Below are 24170 nucleotides of genomic sequence, written 5' to 3'. Positions count from 1 at the left end.
AAAATAGACAAGGCCGAAATCTGAACTTTAATGAAGTCTAGGTGTAGACCCACATCCACTCCCGACGGCAGAAAAAGCAGGAAACGTCCCAGATGAAATTTCACCGCAGAATATTGTCTGCTCTCACACCAAGAGACATATTTCTTCAAGATACGATTGTAATATTTAGACGTTAACCCAATTTCTGGCTTGGATCATAGTCTGGATGACCTTGTCAGGAATCCCTATCCTGGCTAGAATCAACAGTTAAACTTCTATGCCGTTAAACGTAGCCGTGGTAAGTCTTGATAGATGAACGAGCCCTGCTGTAGAAGATCCTCTCAAAGAGGCAGAGGCCACGGATTTTCGATCAGCATCTCGAGAAGATCCGCATACCAACCTTTCGTGGCCAGTCTGAAGCAATGAGACTAAGTCCCACAAAGCAGGCAGGCTGGAGCCATCCAGTCCTGCCTGAAAATAACAAACTGTAAAAATAAATGCAGAAAACTCTTCAGGAGCATCCAGAGACGTGACAAACTCCTCCAGGCACATTTTCTAAACGGAGTCTGGTAGGAGGGGCATAGAGGGAGGAGCCAGCACACACAAACTTCTATAGTGCCCATGGCTCCTAGTGGACCTATCTATACCCATGGTACTAAATGGTTACCCAGTATCCCCTAGGACGTAAGAGAAAATTGACATGCATTACTATTATTGATTTCTAAGGCACCACAGTGCCACATGGCAGGGAAAACAGACAACAGACAACACACACACACACACACACACACACACACACACTAGGAAGATCAAATGAATGCAGACATGAAAAGGCTAGGTATGAACATGCTGGCTGCTCAGTCTCACATTTCATAACCGTCACTTTATGTAATGTGAGTGGCGTGTGCCTGAAGCTGCAGTAGCCTATATGCTTTGAACCACAGAGCACCGGGGACAAACAAATGTCAGGAGCCTGAACAAGCATGGCATGCCAGCAGGTCACAGTGGGACAGTGCTAGATTTCTGTATTATGTGCTGCACACAGACAGCACAGTTCTGCTTATACTCTTATATTAAACACATCAATTATTACTGATAAATGCTCCACAACCTCACAAACCCCATTGCTGCTACAGTAGCTTATCTGTTCCATGCCATACCTTCTTTTTTTTCTTAGCAGGCCTGTCACTCTTCATGGGATCATCTGCATTATCTTCATCATCCTCTGGTAACAAACTGTATTTCGTTCCTCCAGGCTGCACAAAACAGTCTTGGGCAAAGTGACCTGGAATAACCAGTACGATAATGTATTTAAGCAGAGTAAGAATTATTAAAGAGCTCCTACATAATGTGTTACTAATGTAAATGTCCGAGAGGATTTTTTTTCCAGGATCTGAATTTTATATTTTTAGGAATATATTTTATGAGTGTAGAGGTAGCCATTACAGAGGAAGAATCTGCCTACATATTGCCCTAAATGTACAGTAAATTCATGTAACTATTGGTCTGCAATAATGGTATATACTATATCTTCAGATGTATCCTCATACACTATTGTCGCAGTTGCGCTAAACAGCCATTCTCGGTTCGCCAGGTCCCATGTGATTCTGTTTGTCCCGAGCGTCTTTTTCGCTCAAAATGTGTGTCCTAGTCACAATGCTTCATTTGATGGACAACACTTGTACGTATCTGTGTGCAACAGTCTGAATGTGTATACTGTACAAATTGCTGCCATGCAGCAGCCATGGCTTTCTTTCACTCCCAAGTTCCGTTGTACTTATTTAAAATGAATTCCTGTCCTGTTAAAAGCAGCAGCCTGAGGTCTATGGAGCAAATAAGATGCAATTTTTTTCTTAAAGTGGCTACGCTACACAAGTGGCTGACCCGCGCAGGGAGTCTCGTGCGGTGTGGCGTATTGAGGCTAGATGTATAAGGACACATCTGTATGCATAATGACATTGCAGCTGGAAATAAATCACACTTCGCTATCGCTATATGGCTCCAACGGCAAATTTGAGAATCTCTTCTGCTCCAACATTCAATAGACAGAGGTTGTTATGTGTCCACTAACTGCCTTCCTCAGGTTGTAATACAGGAATATTCAGTACCTGAACTTGGAGACATTTTTTCTTAACTTATTGAGGAGCATGAAGCATAAAAGGATCCATTTATTTATTGTGGTAGTATATAGTAACGCCCATATCATGTTCCTATTGTGTCTTTATGGAATAGGAACAGGATCATAGGTGTGAACACTACCTAAAATGACGGGTGTTACAACCAGATTCTTGATAAATTAACCAGTCTCAGTTGAACAAAATAGTCAAATCTCATTTCAAATACATAACTAAGTATTAATGTCCTAATCCATTGTGTAGGGGACTGGTGCATGGTGTACCAACCTTTACAGCCGCACTTCTTGCACATGGTATTCAGCACAGCTTCCAGTATAATCTTCTGCTTGCTGTAGTCCTTGAATTGCCGTCTTTTCCTGTCATCCTGCCTAACAGAAGACAATCAAGTCAGTGTTTGGGGTAATGTAATAGTCTGTGATCTGCAGGCATCTGTGGGTTCTGGACTAGTCTGCCCAATGTTTTAAATTAGCAATCATTTAAAAAACAAAACCAGCCGGGAACCCTCCGTTGCCTGCAGCACTCAGACTGTTACATTTACCCCTATACTTTTAAGATCAGTGGACTATATTTCTAATGGTCTAAAGGCCAGAGCATCCGTATCACTTACTCTAGCACGACATTGTTTGAGTCCAGATCTTTCCCAGTTCCTTGATTCACAACTTTCATGGATAAGGAGATTTTTTCCTTTCCATCTTTTATCTGGAACATGAATAAAATCAGTCAGATCTTTAGAACAGCAAATCCTTGCTTTCCTCTGCTATCAGCTGTAGCACTGCCACCTATTGTTTACAAGTAGTACCTACAGTACGTATCACAGATACTCACTGACTTGTCAAAAGCTGGATCTGGTAATTATGTCCTGTGGATTAGTCAGTCTATAATGTGTATTGTGGAATATTACATTTGTTGTTGTTTATGCATTGTTTAATACTGTTTACTGTGTACTCTCTTTATCACCTATGTATGGAGCCTATGTATACCTATGTATACAAAGCTGTAAAAACTACACGTTACAGACGGTTATATAAATGAGATCTATTATGGAACTGGAGTCATACTTTATGCTGAAATCACTTTCTCTGGACAGCTGAACATCTGCACTGTTATGTTCCCACTGCTTAGTAAGCGCACCCTAACCTTCAAAGCCACATCCTGTTCTCTTCAAGTATACAGCACTGCCATACTGATCATATTCTGCTCAATGTCATAATAAATTACTTGTGCATCTTTATTTTAAGTGTTCTGTGTTTTTATACCTTAGAATACTGTTTCTTTGCGTCAGTGGAATGCTTAAGCGTGTGACTGGCAGCAAACAGCTTTCTATTAACTAGTAAAAGAAATGAAACACACAAAAAAAAATTGTTTGATTTCGGACAAAATTTAATATTTATACTTGTCAAATCCTTTTTTCAAAGATCCATTGGAAGACACTAGATTACCAAAGATCTTGGGAACTGTAAAGCAGGGTACAAACTAAACAATTATCGTGATTATCAGCTGATAATTGTATTATTGGGAAGATAATTGTATAGAGTGTACACATGTACAAGAGCATATTATCTGGTCAGATAATATGACTGCGTCTCGCAATCTGCTTAGAAGAGGAGGTAAGGGTTTCTTGTAGATTTGTAGCGTGTATGCCGTACCAATCATCTGTCCGATAATTGACAATGTAGAAGCATGTTTATCTCGTTGGTATGCAGGGACACAGATGGTATTAAGGATAACCATATTTATCTGGAAGATTGAATACTATATGTCTACTCCAATCATATTATCAGATTGTTTCTTTGCTCAGAAAATCATCTGTCACTAAAATGTTTCTGGTGTACACCGAGATAAGCTTAAAAAGATCCTGCCCCTCCACACCCCAGTGGCAGCCTCGGAGCTTAGTATTTTCCTTACAAAGCCCCAAAGGCAGTGCTTAGAACGGTCTCCAATGTGAACCACAATCTTAACAAGGATATAAGAGACACACATGCAAATATACAGCATGATAGCAGGCACCCAGTGTCAACAACAGACTACAATAAAAAGTCCAATGTAGGAAATGTAATTATCTTTTACAACAGGTACCACAGTCCCAAAACTGTCTCTTAGGAAGAATATGCTCAGATGTTTGTTATGCAGCACCCTACATCCTCAAATGAAGATGGTGAAGGTGTGTACCAAAATCACGAGGCCACACAGCACATCTGCTCAACAGGGCAGAAATGTTAGGATACAAACACACAGTTCAGAGGCATGCTCTCCTGCCCCAGTGAAAAGCGGACATATATCTAAAGGAGACCACCTACAGAGGGTCTGTGGAGACGCTGGCCAAATGCATACATAGTAAAAGAAAACAAATCACCTCAAAACGCCCCAACAATGTCCAGAACACCTGAAAGGATGGCCTTACCATGTCTGAGAAAGAAGAAAATGGGAAGACCGCTCTGGTCCGAAAACTAAAAAAGTTTTAGTTCCAGAAACAGCCCAGTCGGCATGAAAGACTAGAGGAAAGCTCCACTGCATTCAAAGATGAGAAAGGAAGATGCTATAAATTTCAATTCTAAGGAATTCTATGAGAAAATGTATAGAGGTTACACACGTAGCACTGCCACAAGTAAGTTCTGCCGGTTTCTCTGAATGAAAACACTGATGGCTGTGACCAGAACCTTTAGAAGCAGGGCTAAAATATCACCTTACAGACATGCCGGCAAGAACTAATCAGACCAAGTGATTGAACAGCTCTAGCATTGAAGCCAAGCCTAAACAGGAAACGATGGGAATGATGGCCAATCTGAAGTGACTCTTCCACAGACTGGACTCTATGGCTCTGACGTCTATAAACCTCCTGAATTTGGCTAGGTTCAACTGATGATGCCCTCCTGAAACTAACCCCCCACAGGAGAACTTCTAAGGAAAATTCTAGCATGGTTAAAACAAGTCCGACCACATTCACTACAAGAACAAACCTGTGTAAAAACGTAAAAAGCTCTACTAAAATTACGGGACTAGAATAATCACCTCCCGCAGAACCTAAAGACTAAATGGATTCTCTAAGGCTACACACTAGGTAATGTCTCCCGGAAAGCCACAAGAAAATAATCTTCTGGGGGCTCAAGATTTAAGTATCCCCAACATATGAATCCTTTCACCCAAGCGCCAGTACTGATAACGATCGATGAGTTAAAAAAACATGTGGGCGGCCCAACATGCTTACGACACATCTGAAAACTTGCGCGAGTTCTGCATGTAATTGCGTGCCTGTGTTTCTCACAGCGGACCTCAAGGAACAACTCTGTATTCCACAGAGGCTGTGCCCTCCATCCTGTCCTAAAGGCTGGAAGCATGATGTGTGAACACTGCAGGTGAATCCTAGACCCCTTGAGCTCAGCATCCATTGACACATCAGACTACAGATGTGGTCAGGCAAAGACAGGTCATCCAAACTTGGGCCTTCCTAACAAAACCTTCCCCTAGTGCTCAGATCTCGACACTACGGCCTCCTTGTGTCTTAGAGGTCTCTCTAGCGTCATATCCATGCTGTCCCTTAGCACAACAGAATTTGCAATCAAAGTGAAGGTGGACTGAAATAGTAGCTGTATGGGAGCTGCCACCTGAAACTATCAAGTCAGGTACATGCTGTACAATTACAGGAAAGAGGGGAAGGAAACACAAAGGTGAGGATTAGAAGATGCATGCAATTCCATTTTGCGATTGAATCTAGCCATTTTAATAACAGAGTGTGTCAGAGAAGAGCAATTGATTCATATTTGTATGCATCTCAGTAGCGTCTAAGTGGGTGTAACTAGTGGCAAAAAACCTAGGACGAGACAATTTGTCGTTGGCATGTAAGCAGATCTGAAGACTGTGCAGAGTTGTGCACATCAAACGATTCAACTGACTGACGATAGGTTCCAAGTCCATGCTCATGAAACCAACTGGATGGATAGGAGCAGTGCAGGCAATTGAATATGGTGATAATATGCGTTCTGACTGAATTCTGTCTGTTCTGAAGATCTATCACCAGCTGGGACACACACTAAATACTTGACTGCCTCCTGTATGTTGAAATCCGCCAAGGGATGGGACCACCACCAGATAACTCCCATGTTTAAATTGATCATTAGAACCAGACAGACATTGATCTGGAATAATAACTATCAGGACAATTTCTTCCTTAATCCAATAACGTAAAGCTATATTGCTGAAGGCAGTGGAAACAGGACCACATATACATCTCTATGTGCAATGTGGTGAAATTATGTGGCATGAACATAAGAATGTGGTCTTCTGTACAATGGTGGTACTCTGTGTTCTTGTAATGTGGTTAAAAATGGATTCACAGTGACTAAGTGGTTCACAATATGGTCTGTGCAATAGGAATGATGTTGCCATCATTACATGCAACAATGACAACACGAATAAACAAGTCTAATATATTCCAGGAAAGAGAAAGACGCTTACATACAGTAATACACACCTACAAATAATCAGAGATACTTGACACACCAGCACACTACACACATACACTTCAAATCCATTACAAATGTAACCATAATGGCCCGGATTCAAATGTTATCGCGGGTTCCATCACCCACCGGCAGCTATTCAAATGTTGCTGCCGACAGGAACGAGAAACTAATTTCAGCTCGCTACCCCCAGAGGTGGTGGGCTGAAATGCACTTTCACTCTTGCACCCGTCTTTAATGGGCGGGATCAGTTGGGCCAATTGAATATCGCCATGCGATCACCCGTCACTTTAGACAGGAGAACGGGTGCAATAAAAAAATTTAACCCCCCGCCCCATGAATGCTACACCATAACAGGGACATCTACTTTTTCTATGGAAATTGGGTATAGATTATTCTCTTCTGTGCACTTTTTAAAGCACCTTTCAATCAATCCTTTATTTAAAAATATATGATCAGATCTTGTTTGTACCTCACGACTGATGACCTTCACCCACACTCTCTCACCAACATCAACCACTTCTGAAGGGCGGTCAACATGGGAGGATGACATGTGTGTTCTATGTACGAGACCTGGTAAAGAGAAAAACAAAGCACAGTGATGGGCAGATTCAGAGTTACACGCAGGTGTATTTTTAGAATGGTACCTGTGGTATTTCGCACTGCGTTTTAGCTGAGCAGCTCTTAGCAATAACCATTGTTTCAGTCTCACTTGTGGCTGTATGGATATAACAGAGTGGCCACTGGGCACTTGCCAGTAAGCAAGTGTCCTGAGAGCGTGTTGTGGCAAACTGAGGGCTATTCAGACTGGAGCATACTGAAAGTTCTCAGATAAAACACTAGTGCAAATGCGTGCTGATAGAGATGGTGCTTTCACAAGCAGATGGATTGGGGCACGGCAGTCGTGTAAATGCAGATGATTCGGAATAATTGAAGTTCCACATGTATTTACAAGCAGGTAATGTGTCTGACGTCCTTGCAACTCTGAATACTTTATCTACGTAGTCATACAAAGTAATATCAATGATAGCAATGGCCAGGACTATAAAGCGCATATTTTGCTTACCTTGTTTTCTGCAGCCTGGAATTTTAATAAATGCTCCATAATCGGTCACATTTGCGACCTGTGGATAAACAGACATTGATATTGTTTATATATCAGTAGTGTGTAACCAAAACAATGTTAAAAAAGCATTCTCCAATTTCATTTTAGCTTTCCTGGTGTTAATGATCTATATTATCAATAAATTAATCGGTAATGTATAGGGTCGGGATTACTAATTCACATTTTTAAACGTTAAACTATTTATTTGCCTACTAGAGCCCACATTTCATGTTTAGGTAAGAAGGTTTTGGCAACTTAAATCTCAAGTACGGACACTACCTTTAACAATACTATATTGCAGTGTTTTTCAACCACTGTACCGTGGCACACTAGTGTGCCCTGAGCAGTCTCCAGGTGTGCCGCCATAGAAGCACAGCCAGGCCCGTCAGTGTTTTGCCGCTACTGAGGCCCTGGAACGATCAATACTGGTGGGTTTAGTGGTTGCAGAGCCAGTTCTATTTATGGGCCCGGGCAGTGTTGGGCTCTTCTGGCTTTCTCAGATGTGGCTCAGGCGTTACCTATGGAGAAGCTGCGACATGACATCCTAGGACACGCAACTGCACCATGCATCACCATTATATTTGAATGTGTCTTGGCAATATTTAAATCTTGTTCAGTGTGACGCGAGTTGTAAAAGGTTGAAAATCTCTGCTATATGCTTGGCTCCCATTTATGGAGAGTAAGGGACTAGTTTTACATAGCAGTCCCTTACTCTCCATAATTGAAGATCTCATCTATAAATAAACTTCTTAGTGCCGGGGATACTCATTTTCAATTCTATTTCTTTGGGGTTAACCTGGGAAACACACTAGTTCTCCTTAGGTCACGGAGATTGGGTGCCCATTGACTTCACCCTGACATTCATATTAACAAACTTCAAAATGAATACAATGGCCCTCATTCCGAGTTGTTCGCTCGTTATTTTTCTTCGCATCGGTGCGATTTTCCGCTAACTGCGCATGCGCAATGTTCGCACTGCGGCGGCGTCAAGTAAATTTGCTAAGAAGTGTGGTATTTTACTCACGGCATTACAAGGTTTTTTCTTCGTTCTGGTGATCGTAATGTGATTGACAGGTAGTGGGTGTTTCTGGGCGGAAACTGATGGGTGTGTGTGAAAAAACGCGGGAGTGGCTGGAGAAACGGGGGAGTGTCTGGGCCAACGCTGGGTGTGTTTGTGACGTCAAACCACGAACGAAACTGACTGAACTGATCGCAGTGGCAGAGTAAGTGTCGAGCTACTTAGAAACTGCTAAGAAATTTCTATTCGCAATTTTGAGAATCTTTCGTTCGCAATTCTGCTAAGCTAAGATTCACTCCCAGTAGGCGGCGGCTTAGCGTGTGCAATGCTGCTAAAAGCAGCTTGCGAGCGAACAACTCGGAATGAGGGCCAATATACGATGCAACACATTATATGAGATGTACTGTAAACAGTTTACCTCGCCTTGAAAGATTTCATATAATGCTGGTACATCTTCCATCGCTTTTCAAGTGTGCTATTAAAACCGTGGCTTCAGATTATTCTGATGTAATATACTGTGTGTACCTGCAGAGAAGCAAATCCCAATACTAGCTTTGTTTTCATCATTTTACATCATATCAATTAATAGGAGGTGAATGACTTAAGCAGGAACAAGCTATAGGGGTGATTCAGACCCGATTGGTGCTGTGCGTTTTCACACACAGAGGGCGATCAGGTCCTAACTGCGCATGCACCGCAATGCGCATGCTCGTCAGACATCATCAGTCAGCAACGGAATGGTGCAAAAATTCTGATTGCACGAGCATTCGCAAGGTGATTGATAGGAGGAAGCAGTTTGTAGGTGGTAACTGATCATTTACAGGGAGTGCCAGGAAAAACGCAGGTGTGCCCAAGTGTTTTCAGGGAGGGTGTGTGACGTCAGCTCTGGCCTCAATCAGCCTCTTCACATCGCACTGTAGGAGTAAGTCCTGGGCTGCGCAGAGACTGCACAAAGTGGAATTGTGCAGCTCTGCATACACATGGGATCGCACACTTGCACGGCAAATTTAGACTCCCCCTGGAGGCGGCGACTATCTGAACGCAGGACAGCAAAGTTTACAGCCCAGTGATCAGGTCTGAATCAGCCCCTATATGTATGCATTCATTTGTGTACAGAGATGACAAGCTCTGCTGTCTAGGCAACACCTAAATGTAGCAGTACACAGACAGTGGAATAGCAGGACATTCCCCACGGGATACCAGTCATTAGGTCGACATGCATTAGGTCGACAGTTCAAAAGGTCGACATGAGCTTTTCAAATTATTTTTCAATTTGTGGATTTTTTCCATACTTTACGATCCACGTGGATGATTGGGAATAGTAACCTGGAGGCACCTTGCCCTAAGCATGGCAAGCGAAGCGAGCCATGCAAGGGGACACGGTGCACTAATTGGGGTTCCCCATCACTTTACAAAACGTCACAAAAAAAAAAAAAGTAAGAAAACCCTCATGTCGACCTTTTGACCTGTCGACCTAATGACCAATAGTGGTGGACCTAAGTTGTGTTGACCCAATGACCCATACCCTTCCCTACATAAAGGGCACTGGACACTATGATATAGTAGTCTGCAGCCCAGCCATATTCATAACCCCATATTGTAACATTCTGTACGTTACTTTGCAGCAAACTCCATGGGCTTTATAAACTGGTTATACCAGAAAGTTAACAGCTGAGATCAAATGTATCCTGAATGCATCTTATGCGAGTCACTAATATTGTTGGATAAAATAAGAATTTACTTACCGATAATTCTATTTCTCATAGTCCGTAGTGGATGCTGGGGACTCCGTAAGGACCATGGGGAATAGCGGCTCCGCAGGAGACTGGGCACATCTAAAGAAAGCTTTAGGACTAACTGGTGTGCACCTGGCTCCTCCCCCTATGACCCTCCTCCAAGCCTCAGTTAGGATACTGTGCCCGGACGAGCGTACACAATAAGGAAGGATTTTGAATCCCGGGTAAGACTCATACCAGCCACACCAATCACACCGTATAACTTGTGATCTAAACCCAGTTAACAGTATGATAACAGAGGAGCCTCTGAAAAGATGGCTCCCAACAATAATAACCCGATTTTTGTAACAATAACTATGTAAAAGTATTGCAGACAATCCGCACTTGGGATGGGCGCCCAGCATCCACTACGGACTATGAGAAATAGAATTATCGGTAAGTAAATTCTTATTTTCTCTAACGTCCTAAGTGGATGCTGGGGACTCCGTAAGGACCATGGGGATTATACCAAAGCTCCCAAACGGGCGGGAGTGCGCGGATGACTCTGCAGCACCGAATGAGAGAACTCCAGGTCCTCCTCAGCCAGGGTATCAAATTTGTAGAATTTAGCAAACGTGTTTGCCCCTGACCAAGTAGCTGCTCGGCAAAGTTGTAAAGCCGAGACCCCTCGGGCAGCCGCCCAAGATGAGCCCACTTTCCTTGTGGAACGGGCTTTTACAGATTTTAGCTGTGGCAGGCCTGCCACAGAATGTGCAAGCTGAATTGTACTACAAATCCAACGAGCAATAGTCTGCTTAGAAGCAGGAGCACCCAGCTTGTTGGGTGCATACAGGATAAACAGCGAGTCAGATTTCCTGACTCCAGCCGTCCTGGAAATATTTTCAGGGCCCTGACAACATCCAGCAACTTGGATTCCTCCAAGTCCCTAGTAGCCGCAGGCACCACAATAGGTTGGTTCAGGTGAAAACGCTGGAACCACCTTAGGGAGAAACTGAGGACGAGTCCTCAATTCCGCCCTGTCCGAATGGAAAATCAGATAAGGGCTTTTACAGGATAAAGCCGCCAATTCTGACACGCGCCTGGCCCAGGCCAGGGCCAACAGCATGACCACTTTCCATGTGAGATATTTTAACTCCACAGATTTAAGTGGTTCAAACCAATGTGACTTTTGGAACCCAAACTACATTGAGATCCCAAATTGCCACTGGAGGCACAAAAGGAGGCTGTATATGCAGTACCCCTTTTACAAACGTCTAAACTTCAGGGACTGAAGCTAGTTCTTTTTTTTAAAGAAAATTGACAGGGCCGAAATCTGAACCTTAATGGACCCCAATTTCAGGCCCATAGACACTCCTGTTTGCAGGAAATGTAGGAATCGACCCAGTTGAATTTCCTCCGTCGGGCCTTACTGGCCTCGCACTACGCAACATATTTTCACCAATTGCGGTGATAATGTTTTTGCGGTTACATTCTTCCTGGCTTTAGATCAGGATATGGATGACTTCATCCGGAATGCCTTTTTTCCTTCAGGATCCGGTGTTCACCCGGCATGCCGTCAAACGCAGCCGCGGTAAGTCTTGGAACAGACAGGGTCCTTGCTGGAGCAGGTCCCTTCTTAGAGGTAGAGGCCACGGATCCTCCGTGAGCATCTCTTGAAGTTCTGGTTACCAAGTCCTTCTTGGCCAATCCGGAGCCACGAATATAGTGCTTTCTCCTCTCCATCTTATCAATCTCAGTACCTTGGGTATGAGAGGCAGAGGAGGGAACACATACACTGACTGGTACACCCACGGTGTTACCAGAGCATCTACAACTATTGCCTGAGGGTCTCTTGACCTGGCGCAATACCTGTCGAGTTTTTTAATCATGTGGACGACTTCTGGGTGAAGTCCCCACTCTCCCGGGTGGAGGACGTGCTGAGGAAGTCTGCTTCCCAGTTGTCCACTCCCGGAATGAATACTGTTGACAGTGCTATCACATGATTTTCCGCCCAGCGAAGAATCCCTGCAGCTTCTGACATTGCCCTCCTGCTTCTTGTGCCACCCTGTCTGTTTACGTGGGTGACTGCCATGATGTTGTCCGACTGGATCAACACCGGCTGACCTTGAAGCAGAGGTCTTGCTAAGCTTAGAGCATTGTAAATGGCCCTTAGCTTCAGGATATTTATGTGAAGTGATGTATCCAGGCTTGACCCTAAGCCCTGGATATTCCTTCCCTGTGTGACTGCTCCCCAGCCTCGCAGGCTGGCATCCGTGGTCACCAGGACCCAGTCCTGAATGCCGAATCTGCGGCCCTCTAGAAGATGAGCACTCTGCAACCACCACAGGATGGATACCCTTGTCCTTGGTGACAGGGTTATCCGCTGATGCATCTGAAAATGCGACCCGGACCATTTGTCCAGTAGGTTCCACTGGAAAGTTCTTGCGTGGAATCTAACGAATGGGATTGCTTCGTAGGAAGCCACCATTTTTACCCAGAACCCTTGTGCATTGATGCACTGAGACTTGGTTCGGTTTTAGGAGGTTCCTGACTAGCTCGGATAACTCCCTGGCTTTCTCTTCCAGGAGAAACACCTTTTTTCTGGACCGTGTCCAGGAACATCCCTAGGAAACAGAAGACAAGTCGTCAGAACCAGCTGCGATTTTGGAATATTGAGAATCCAATCGTGCTGCCGCAACACTACCTGAGATAGTGCTACACCGACTTCCAACTGTTCCCTGGATCTTACCCTTATCAGGGAATCGTCCAAGTAAGGGATAACTAAAATTCCCTTCCTTCGAAGGGATATCATTTCGGCCATTACCTTGGTAAAGACCCGGGGTGCCGTGGACCATCCCTACGGCAGCGTCTGAACTGATAGTGACAGTTCTGTACCATAACCTGAGGTACCCTTGGTGAGAAGGGTAAATTTTGACATGAAGGTAAGCATCCTTGATGTCCCGAGACATCATGTAGTCCCCTTCTTCCAGGTTCACAATCACTGCTCTGAGTGACTCAATCTTGAATTTGAACCTCTGTATGTAAGTGTTCAAAGATTTTAGATTTTAGATTTAGATTTAGAATCGGTCTCACCGAGCCGTCTGGCTTCGGTACCACAATAGTGTGGAATAATACCACGTTCCCTGTTGCAGGAGGGGTACCTTGATTATCACCTGCTGGGAATACAGCTTGTGAATGGCTTCCAAAACTGCCTCCCTGTCAGAGGGAGACGTCGGTAAAGCCGACTTTTGGAAACGGCGAGGGGGAGACGTCTCGAATTCCAATATGTACCCTTGAGATATTACCTGAAGGATCCAGGGGTCTACTTGCGAGTGAGCCCACTGCGCACTGAAATTCATTGAGAACGGACCCCCACCGTGCCTGAGCTTGTAAGGCCCTAGTGTCATACTGAGGGCTTGGCAGAGGCGGGAAAGGGTTTCTGTTCCTGGGAACTGGCTAATCTCTTCAGCCTTTTTCCTCTCCCTCTGTCACGAGCAGAAAAGAGGAACCTTTTGTCCGCTTGCCAACAAAGGACTGCGCCTGATAATACGGCGTCTTATTTTGAGAGGCGACCTGGGGTACAAACGTGGATTTCCCAGTTGTTGCCGTGGCCACCAGGTCTAAAAGACCGACCCCAAATGTCCCTTTTCAAAGGCAATACTTCCAAATGCCGTTTGGAATCCGCATCACCTGACCATTTTACTGGTAGAATTGGACAACGCACTTATACTTGATGCCAGTCGGCAAATATACCGCTGTGCATCATGCATATATAGAAATGCATCTTTTAAATGCTCTATAGGCAATAATATACTATCCTTATCTAGGATATCAATATTTCCAGTCAGGGAATCCGACCATGCCAACCCAGCACTGCACCTCCAGGCTGAGGCGATTGCTGGTCGCAGTATAACACCAGTATGTGTGTGAATACATTTTTGGATACCCTCCTGCTTTCTATCAGCAGGATCCTTAAGGGCGGCCATCTCATGAGAGGGTAGAGCCCTTGTTCTTACAAGCGTGTGAGCGCCTTATCCCCCCTAGGGGGTGTTTCCCAACGCACCCTAACCTCTGGCGGGAAAGGGTATACACCAATACTTTTTAAGAAATTATCAATTGTTATCGGGGGGAAACCCACGCATCATCACACACCTCATTTTATTTCTCAGATTCAGGAAAACTACAGGTAGTTTTTCCCTCACCGAACATAATACCCCTTTTTGGTGGTACTCGTATTATCAGAAATGTATAAAACATTTTCCATTGTCTCAATCATGTAACGTGTGGCCCTACTGGAAATCACGGTTGTCTCTTCACCGTCGACACAGGAGTCAGTATCCGTGTCGGCGTCTGTATCTGCCATCTGAGGTAACGGGCGCTTTAGAGCCCCTGACGGCCTATGAGACGTCTGGACAGGCACAAGCTGAGTAGCCGGCTGTCTCATGTCAACCACTGTTTTTTTATACAGAGCTGACACTGTCACGTAATTTTCAACAGTACATCCACTCAGGTGTCGACCCCCTAGGTGGTGACATCACTGTTACAGACACTCTGCTCCGTCTCCACATCATTTTTCTCCTCATACATGTCGACACAAACGTACCGACACACAGCACACACACAGGGAATGCTCTGATAGAGGACAGGACCCCACTAGCCCTTTGGGGAGACAGAGGGAGAGTATGCCAGCACACACCAGAGCGCGATATATATATATATATACACAGGGATAACCTTAAATAAGTGTTTTTCCCCTTATAGCTGCTGTATGTTTTAATACTGCGCCTAATTAGTGCCCCCCTCTCTTTTTTTAACCCTTTCTGTAGTGTAGTGACTGCAGGGAAGAGCCAGGGAGCTTCCCTCCAACTGAGCTGTGAGGGAAAATGGCGCCAGTGTGCTGAGGAGATAGGCTCCGCCCCCTTTTCGGCGGCCTTATCTCCCGTTTTTCTGTATATTCTGGCAGGGGTTAAATGCATCCATATAGCCCAGGAGCTATATGTGATGTATTTTTTTTGCCATGTAAGGTATTTTTATCATGTTTTATTGCGTCTCAGGGCGCCCCCCCCAGCGCCCTGCACCCTCAGTGACCGGAGTATGAAGTGTGCTGAGAGCAATGGCGCACAGCTGCAGTGCTGTGCGCTACCTTATTGAAGACAGGAACGTCTTCTGCCGCCGATTTTTCCGGACCTCTTCGCTCTTCTGGCTCTGTAAGGGGGCCGGCGGCGCGGCTTCGGGACCCATCCAGGCTGGGCCTGTGATCGTCCCTCTGGAGCTAATGTCCAGTAGCCAAGAAGCCCAATCCACTCTGCACTCAGGTGAGTTCGCTTCTTCTCCCCTTAGTCCCTCGATGCAGTGAGCCTGTTGCCAGCAGGTCTCACTGAAAATAACAAACCTAAACTAAAACTTTCACTAAGAAGCTCAGGAGAGCCCCTAGTGTGCACCCTTCTCGTCGGGCACAGAAATCTAACTGAGGCTTGGAGGAGGGTCATAGGGGGAGGAGCCAGTGCACACCAGTTAGTCCTAAAGCTTTCTTTAGATGTGCCCAGTCTCCTGCGGAGCCGCTATTCCCCATGGTCCTTACGGAGTCCCCAGCATCCACTTAGGACGTTAGAGAAAATAGCATTTTAATACCTACCGGTAAATACTGTTCTCTTAGTCCGTAGAGGATGCTGGGGACTCCGTAAGGACCGTGGGGTATAGACGGGATCCGCAGGAGACATGGGCACACTAAAAGACTTTGACTGGGTGTGAACTGGCTCCTCCCTCTATGCCCCTCCTTCAGACCTCAGTTAGAAAACTGTGCCCAGGGAGACGGACATTTCGAGAAAAGAATTTATTGTGTAAACACGGTGAGTGGGTATCCGGACTCCAGGTCGACAACAAAAAGGTCGACACACCTTAGGTCGACGCCAATTGGTCGACACCTTAGCTCAACATGGACAAAAGGTCGTCAGGAACAAGGTCGACATGGGAAAAGGTCGACATGAGTTTTTCGCAATTTTTTTCTTTTTTGGAACCTTTTCATACTTAACGATCCACGTGGACTAAGATTGGAACGGTAATCTGTGCCGAGCGAAGCGAAGGCACCATGCCCGAAGCATGGCGAGCGAAGCGGTGCACTAATTGGGGTTCCCGGTCACTCTACGAAGAAAACGACACCCAAAAAACATAAAAAACTCCTGTCGACCTTTTCCCATGTCGACCTTGCTCCTGTCGACCTTTTGTCCACGTCGACCTAAGGTGTGTCGACCAATTGGCGGCGACCTAAGGTGTGTCGACCTTTTTGTTGTCGACCTGGAGTCCCTGACCCGGTGAGTGTCATACCAGCTCACACCACGAACATACCGTAGAACGTGGCATTCAATAGAATACCAGCCAACAGCATGAACAATACGCAGCCACATGCTGAGAGAATATGTAACACAACCAGTGTGTCAACACAACCAATAATAAGACACTGCATGCCCTGGCATGCACAACATCAGCAACAGCCTGACAGAAAAGAAACACCACAAGAGTGTAACCATAACCAATAACTGCAGAGACAGTACGCACTGGGACGGGCGCCCAGCATCCTCTACGGACTAAGAGAAAAGGATTTACCGGTAGGTATTAAAATCCTATTTTCTCATACGTCCTAGAGGATGCTGGGGACTCCGTAAGAACCATGGGGTTTATACCAAAGCTCCAAACCGGGCGGGAGAGTGCGGACGACTCTGCAGCACCGATTGAGCAACCATGAGGTCCCTATAAGCCAGGGTATCAAACTTGTAAAGCTTAGGAAAAGTGTTTGAACCCGACCAAGTAACCGCTCGGCAAATTTGAACCGCCGAGACTCCTCGGGCATCCGCCCAAGAAGAGCCCATCTTCCTAGCAGAATGGGTCTCCACCGACTTCAGTAACGGCAATCCAACCGTAGAACGAGCACGCTGAAACGTATCACAGATCCAGCGTATAACAAACTGCATATACGCAGGCGCCCCAATCACGCTGGGACATACCGGACAAACAGAGCCTCTGTTTCCCCAATCTGAGCCAAATTGGTGACATAAATATTCAAAGCCCTGACTACATCGAGAGACCTTGAATCAGCCAATGCTTAAGCAACCACAGGCATCAAATAAGCAGGTTTCTGCGAAACACCGAAAACACTTTTGGCAGAACTATTATCCGAGTTCTCAAATCCGCTCTATCCACCTGGAAGATCAAACAGGGGCTCTTGTGAGACCCAGCCGCTACTTCAGACATCCGCCCTGCGGACGCCAAAGCCAAAAGCATGACCAGTCTCCAAGAGAGAATTTTTTAACACAACCTTTCATAAAGGTTTCAACAGTTTGACACAAGAAAACGCAACACCACGTCAAGGTCCCACGGTGCCAATGGGGGCACAAATGGAGGTTGGATGTGCAGTACTCCTTCCACGAACGACCGAACTTCCGGAAAGGTTGCCAATTAATTCTCGAAAGAAAATTTATAAGGCCAAAACCGCACTTAAATGGAGCTTAATTTTAGGCCTGCACCCACACAGGCTTGTAAAGAATGGAGAAGAACAACCCAGCTGAAATCTTCCGTAGTAGCCTTCTTGGATTCACACCAAGATACACATTTTCTCCAAACACGGTGGGAATATCCTTTTCTGGGTAGGATATGGCGTTCAACCGCCACGCTGTCAAACGCAGCCACGGTAAGTCTTGATACATGCCCGGATCTTGTTGTAACAGTTCCTCACGTAGAGGAAGAGGCCAGAGATCTTCTATGAGTAAATCCTGAAGAACTGGATACCAAGCCCTCCTCGTTTAGACCAGAACAATGAGGATCACCTGAGCCTTTGTTCTTCTTACGTTTATCACCTTCAGAAGAGTGAAAACGGAGGGAACACACAGACCAACTGAAAACACTCAAGGTGTCCCGAGGACGTCCACTGCTATAGCTTGAGTGTCTTCTGACCTGGAACAATATCACTGAGATCTCTCGTTGAGGTGAGACACCAACATGTCCAACTGAGACACTCCTCAAAGACTTGTCGCTTCAGTGAAAACTTCTTGATGACGACCGTGTTTCTCCCGGATGGAGATCGCGTCTGCAGAGGAATCTAAGTCTCCGTCGTTCACATCCGGAACGAAGACTGCTAATATAGCGTTTACCAGTCTTTTCACCCAGCGAAAAACTTTTTTCGGCATCTGCCATCGCCGCTTTGCTCCTTGTTCTGCCCTAGCGGCTTACTTACACCACTGCTGTCAAGTCGTCCGACAGAATTAACACGGGCAGATCACGAAGCATATGTTCATTGAAAAATAAGATTTTACTCACCGGTAAATCTATTTCTCGTAGTCCGTAGTGGATGCTGGGACTCCGTAAGGACCATGGGGAATAGCGACTCCGCAGGAGACTGGGCACAACTAAAAGAAAGCTTTAGACTACTGGTGTGCACTGGCTCCTCCCACTATGACCCTCCTCCAGACTTCAGTTAGGATACTGTGCCCGGAAGAGCTGACACAATAAGGAAGGATTTTGAATCCCGGGTAAGACTCATACCAGCCACACCAATCACACCGTATAACTCGTGATACAATACCCAGTTAACAGTATGATAACAACTGAGCCTCTCAACAGATGGCTCAACAATAACCCTTTAGTTAAACAATAACTATATACAAGTATTGCAGACAATCCGCACTTGGGATGGGCGCCCAGCATCCACTACGGACTACGAGAAATAGATTTACCGGTGAGTAAAATCTTATTTTCTCTGACGTCCTAAGTGGATGCTGGGACTCCGTAAGGACCATGGGGATTATACCAAAGCTCCCAAACGGGCGGGAGAGTGCGGATGACTCTGCAGCACCAAATGGGCAAACTCTAGGTCCTCCTCAGCCAGGGTGTCAAACTTGTAGAATTTAGCAAATGTGTTTGACCCCGACCAAGTAGCTGCTCGGCAAAGTTGTAGAGCCGAGACCCCTCGGGCAGCCGCCCAAGAAGAGCCCACCTTCCTCGTGGAATGGGCTTTCACTGATTTAGGATGCGGCAGTCCAGCCGCAGAATGTGCAAGCTGAATCGTACTACAGATCCAGCGAGCAATAGTCTGCTTTGAAGCAGGTGCACCCAACTTGTTGGGCGCATACAGGATAAATAGCGAGTCAGTCTTCCGGACTCCAGCTGTCCTGGAAACATAAATTTTCAGGGCCCTGACTACGTCCAACAACTTGGAAGCCTCCAAGTCTTTAGTAGCCGCAGGCACCACGATAGGTTGGTTCAGATGAAAGGCTGATACCACCTTAGGGAGAAATTCGGGACGAGTCCTCAATTCTGCCCTATCCATATGGAAAATCAGATAAGGGCTTTTACATGACAAAGCCGCCAATTCTGATACACGCCTGGCCGAAGCCAAGGCCAACAACATGACCACTTTCCACGTGAGATACTTCAATTCCACGGTTTTAAGTGGCTCAAACCAATGTGACTTTAGGAAATCCAACACCACGTTGAGATCCCAAGGTGCCACTGGAGGCACAAAAGGGGGCTGAATATGCAGCACTCCCTTAACAAAAGTTTGAACTTCAGGTAGTGAAGCCAGTTCTCTCTTGAAGAAAATCGATAGAGCCGAAATCTAGACCTTAATGGAACCCAATTTTAGGCCCATAGTCACCCCTGACTGTAGGAAGTGCAGGAAACGGCCCAGCTGAAATTCTTCCGTTGGGGCCTTCCTGGCCTCACACCACGCAACATATTTTCGCCATATGCGGTGATAATGGTTTGTGGGTACTTCTTTCCTAGCTTTAATCAGCGTAGGAATGACTTCCTCCGGAATGCCCTTTTCCTTCAGGATCCGGTGTTCAACCGCCATGCCGTCAAACGCAGCCGCGGTAAGTCTTGGAACAGACAGGGCCCCTGCTGCAGCAGGTCCTGTCTGAGCGGCAGAGGCCATGGGTCCTCCGAGATCATTTCTTGAAGTTCCGGGTACCAAGCTCTTCTTGGCCAATCCGGAACAATGAGTATAGTTCTTACTCCTCTTCTCCTTATTATCCTCAGTACCTTTGGTATGAGAGGAAGAGGAGGGAACACATAAACTGACTGGTACACCCACGGTGTCACTAGAGCGTCCACAACTATCGCCTGCGGGTCCCTTGACCTGGCGCAATATTTTTCTAGCTTTTTGTTTAGGCGGGACGCCATCATGTCCACCTGTGGCCTTTCCCAACGGTTTACAATCAGTTGGAAGACTTCTGGATGAAGTCCCCACTCTCCCGGGTGGAGGTCGTGCCTGCTGAGGAAGTCTGCTTCCCAGTTGTCCACTCCCGGAATGAACACTGCTGACAGTGCTAACACGTGATTTTCCGCCCATCAGAGAATCCTTGTGGCTTCTGCCATCGCCGTCCTGCTTCTCGTGCCGCCCTGTCGGTTTACATGGGCGACCACCGTGATGTTGTCTGACTGGATCAGTACCGGCTGGTTTTGAAGCAGGGGTTTTGCCTGACTTAGGGCATTGAAAATGGCCCTCAGTTCCAGAATATTTATGTGTAGGGAAGTCTCCTGACTTGACCATAGTCCTTGGAAGTTTCTTCCCTGTGTGACTGCCCCCCAGCCTCGAAGGCTGGCATCCGTGGTCACCAGGACCCAGTCCTGTATGCCGAATCTGCGGCCCTCTTGAAGATGAGCACTCTGCAGCCACCACAGCATAGTGTCCTGGTCCTTGGAGACAGGGTTATCAGTTGATGCATCTGAAGATGCGATCCGGACCACTTGTCCAACAGGTCCCACTGAAAGGTTCTTGCATGAAACTTGCCGAATGGAATTGCTTCGTAGGAAGCTACCATCTTTCCCAGGATCCGCGTGCAGTAATGCACCGACACCTGTTTTGGTTTTAGGAGGCCTCTGACTAGAGATGACAGCTCCTTGGCCTTCTCCTCCGGGAGAAACACTTTTTTCTGTTCTGTGTCCAGAACCATCCCCAGGAACAGTAGACGTGTCGTAGGGACCAACTGTGACTTTGGAATATTTAGAATCCAGCCGTGCTGTTGTAGCACCTCCCGAGATAGTGCTACCCCGACCAACAACTGCTCCCTGGACCTCGCCTTTATCAGGAGATCGTCCAAGTACGGGATAATTAAAACTCCCTTCTTTCGAAGGAGTATCATCATTTCGGCCATTACCTTGGTAAAGACCCTCGGAGCCGTGGATAGACCGAACGGCAACGTCTGGAATTGGTAATGACAATCCTGTACCACAAATCTGAGGTACTCCTGGTGAGGATGGTAAATGGGGACATGCAGGTAAGCATCCTTGATGTCCAGTGATACCATGTAATCCCCCTCGTCCAGGCTTGCAATAACCGCCCTGAGCGATTCCATCTTGAACTTGAATTTTTTTATATATGTGTTCAAGGATTTCAAATTTAAAATGGGTCTCACCGAACCGTCCGGTTTCGGTACCACAAACATTGTGGAATAGTAACCCCGTCCTTGTTGAAGTAGGGGTACCTTTACTATCACCTGCTGGGAATACAGCTTGTGAATTGCCTCTATCACTGCCTCCCTGCCTGAGGGAGTTGTTGGCAAGGCAGATTTGAGGAAACGGCGGGGGGGAGACGTCTCGAAATCCAGCTTGTACCCCTGAGATACTACTTGCAAGATCCAGGGATCCACCCATGAGCGAGCCCACTGATCGCTGAAATTTTTGAGATGGGCCCCCACCGCACCTGGCTCCGCCTGTGGAGCCCCAGCGTCATGCGGCGGACTTAGAGGAAGCGGGGGAGGACTTTTGCTCCTGGGAACTGGCTGTATGCTGCAGCTTTTTCCCTCTACCTCTGCCTCTGGGCAGAAAGGACGCGCCTTTAACCCGCTTGCCCTTATGGGGCCGAAAGGACTGTACCTGATAATACGGTGCTTTCTTTGGCTGTGAGGGAACATGGGGTAAAAATGCAGATTTCCCAGCAGTAGCTGTGGAAACTAGGTCCGAGAGACCATCCCCGAACAACTCCTCACCTTTATAAGGCAAAACTTCCATGTGCCTTTTTGAGTCTGCATCACCTGTCCACTGCCGAGTCCATAACCCTCTCCTGGCAGAAATGGACATTGCACTTATTTTAGATGCCAGCCGGCAAATATCCCTCTGTGCATCTCTCATGTATAAGACTGCGTCTTTAATATGCTCTACGGTTAGCAATATAGTGTCCCTGTCTAGGGTATCAATATTTTCCGACAGGGAATCTGACCACGCAGCTGCAGCACTGCACATCCATGCTGAAGCAATAGCTGGTCTCAGTATAATACCTGTGTGTGTATATACAGACTTCAGGATAGCCTCCTGCTTTCTATCAGCAGGTTCCTTTAAGGCGGCCGTATCCAGAGACGGTAGTGCCACCTTCTTTGACAAGCGTGTGAGCGCTTTATCCACCCTAGGGGATGTTTCCCAATGTGACCTATCCTCTGGCGGGAAAGGGTACGCCATTAGTAACCTGTTAGAAATTATTAGTTTCTTATCGGGGGAAGCCCACGCTTCTTCACACACTTCATTTAATTCCTCCTATGGAGGAAAAACTACTGGTAGTTTTTTCTCTCCAAACATAATACCCTTTTTTGTGGTACCGGGGGTAACATCAGAAATGTGCAACACATTTTTCATTGCCTCAATCATGTAACGTGTGGCCCTATTGGAAGTTACATTAGTCTCATCGTCGTCGACACTGGAGTCAGTATCCGTGTCGACATCTGTGTCTGCCATCTGAGGTAGCGGGCGTTTTAGAGCCCCTGATGGCTTTTGAGACGCCTGGGCAGGCACAGGCTGAGAAGCCGGCTGTCCCATATTTGGTATGTCGTCAAACCTTTTATGTAAGGAGTCGACACTGTCACGTAGTTCCTTCCACATAACCATCCACTCAGGTGTCGGCCCCGCAGGGGGTGACATCACATTTATAGGCATCTGCTCCGCCTCCACATAAGCCTCATCAAACATGTCGACACAGCCGTACCGACACACCGCATATACACAGGGAATGCTCTGACAGAGGACAGGACCCCACAAAGCCCTTTGGGGAGACAGAGAGAGAGTATGTCAGCACACACCAGAGCGCTATATAACACAGGGATCCCACTATAAATGAGTGTTTTTTCCCTTATAGCTGCTTATATTATCTATACTGCGCCTAAATTTAGTGCCCCCCCTCTCTTTTTTTACCCTTATGTAGCTTGACACTGCAGGGGAGAGCCAGGGAGCGTCCTTCCAGCGGAGCTGTGAGGGAAAAATGGCGCCAGTGTGCTGAGGGAGATAGCCCCGCCCCTTTTCCGGCGGACTTCTCCCGCTTTTTCTGGAATTCTGGCAGGGGTATTTTTACACCTATATAGCCTTCCTGACTATATATGGTGTACATTTGCCAGCCAAGGTGTATTATATTGCCCTCAGGGCGCCTCCCCCCCCAGCGCCCTGCACCCATCAGTGACCGGAGTGTGAGGTGTGCATGAGGAGCAATGGCGCACAGCTGCAGTGCTGTGCGCTACCTTGTTGAAGACAGAAGTCTTCTGCCGCCGATTTTCCGGAACACTTCTTGCTTCTGGCTCTGTAAGGGGGCCGGCGGCGCGGCTCCGGGACCGAACGATAGAGGTCGGGTCCTGTGTTCGATCCCTCTGGAGCTAATGGTGTCCAGTAGCCTAAGAAGCCCAAGCTACCTCCAGTCAGGTAGGTTCGCTTCTTCTCCCCTTAGTCCCTCGCTGCAGTGAGTCTGGTGCCAGCAGATCTCACTGTAAAATAAAAAACCTAAATATACTT

General features: G+C 46.4%; 1 protein-coding gene across 2 annotated transcripts in view; it reads right to left on the bottom strand.

The window, feature by feature from the left end:
* The window catches only part of ZCCHC17 (zinc finger CCHC-type containing 17), an 85005-nt gene that overhangs the window by 29788 nt on the left and 31047 nt on the right, over positions 1 to 24170 (bottom strand). For both annotated transcript variants that reach the window (XM_063954591.1, XM_063954592.1), the window contains exons 2-7: positions 9113 to 9219; positions 7638 to 7695; positions 7044 to 7144; positions 2722 to 2813; positions 2382 to 2482; positions 1140 to 1264 (exon numbers count right to left, since the gene is read on the bottom strand). In XM_063954591.1, coding sequence (XP_063810661.1) covers positions 1140 to 1264; positions 2382 to 2482; positions 2722 to 2813; positions 7044 to 7144; positions 7638 to 7695; positions 9113 to 9154 — 519 coding nt within the window. In that variant the 5' untranslated portion in view covers positions 9155 to 9219. The remainder of the gene's footprint in view (positions 1 to 1139; positions 1265 to 2381; positions 2483 to 2721; positions 2814 to 7043; positions 7145 to 7637; positions 7696 to 9112; positions 9220 to 24170) is intronic.

This window comes from Pseudophryne corroboree, chromosome 2, assembly GCF_028390025.1.
Source record: "Pseudophryne corroboree isolate aPseCor3 chromosome 2, aPseCor3.hap2, whole genome shotgun sequence".
Lineage (NCBI taxonomy): Eukaryota > Metazoa > Chordata > Amphibia > Anura > Myobatrachidae > Pseudophryne > Pseudophryne corroboree.
Note: the sequence above shows the minus strand (reverse complement) of the source record. Positions and strands in the feature narration are given on the sequence as shown.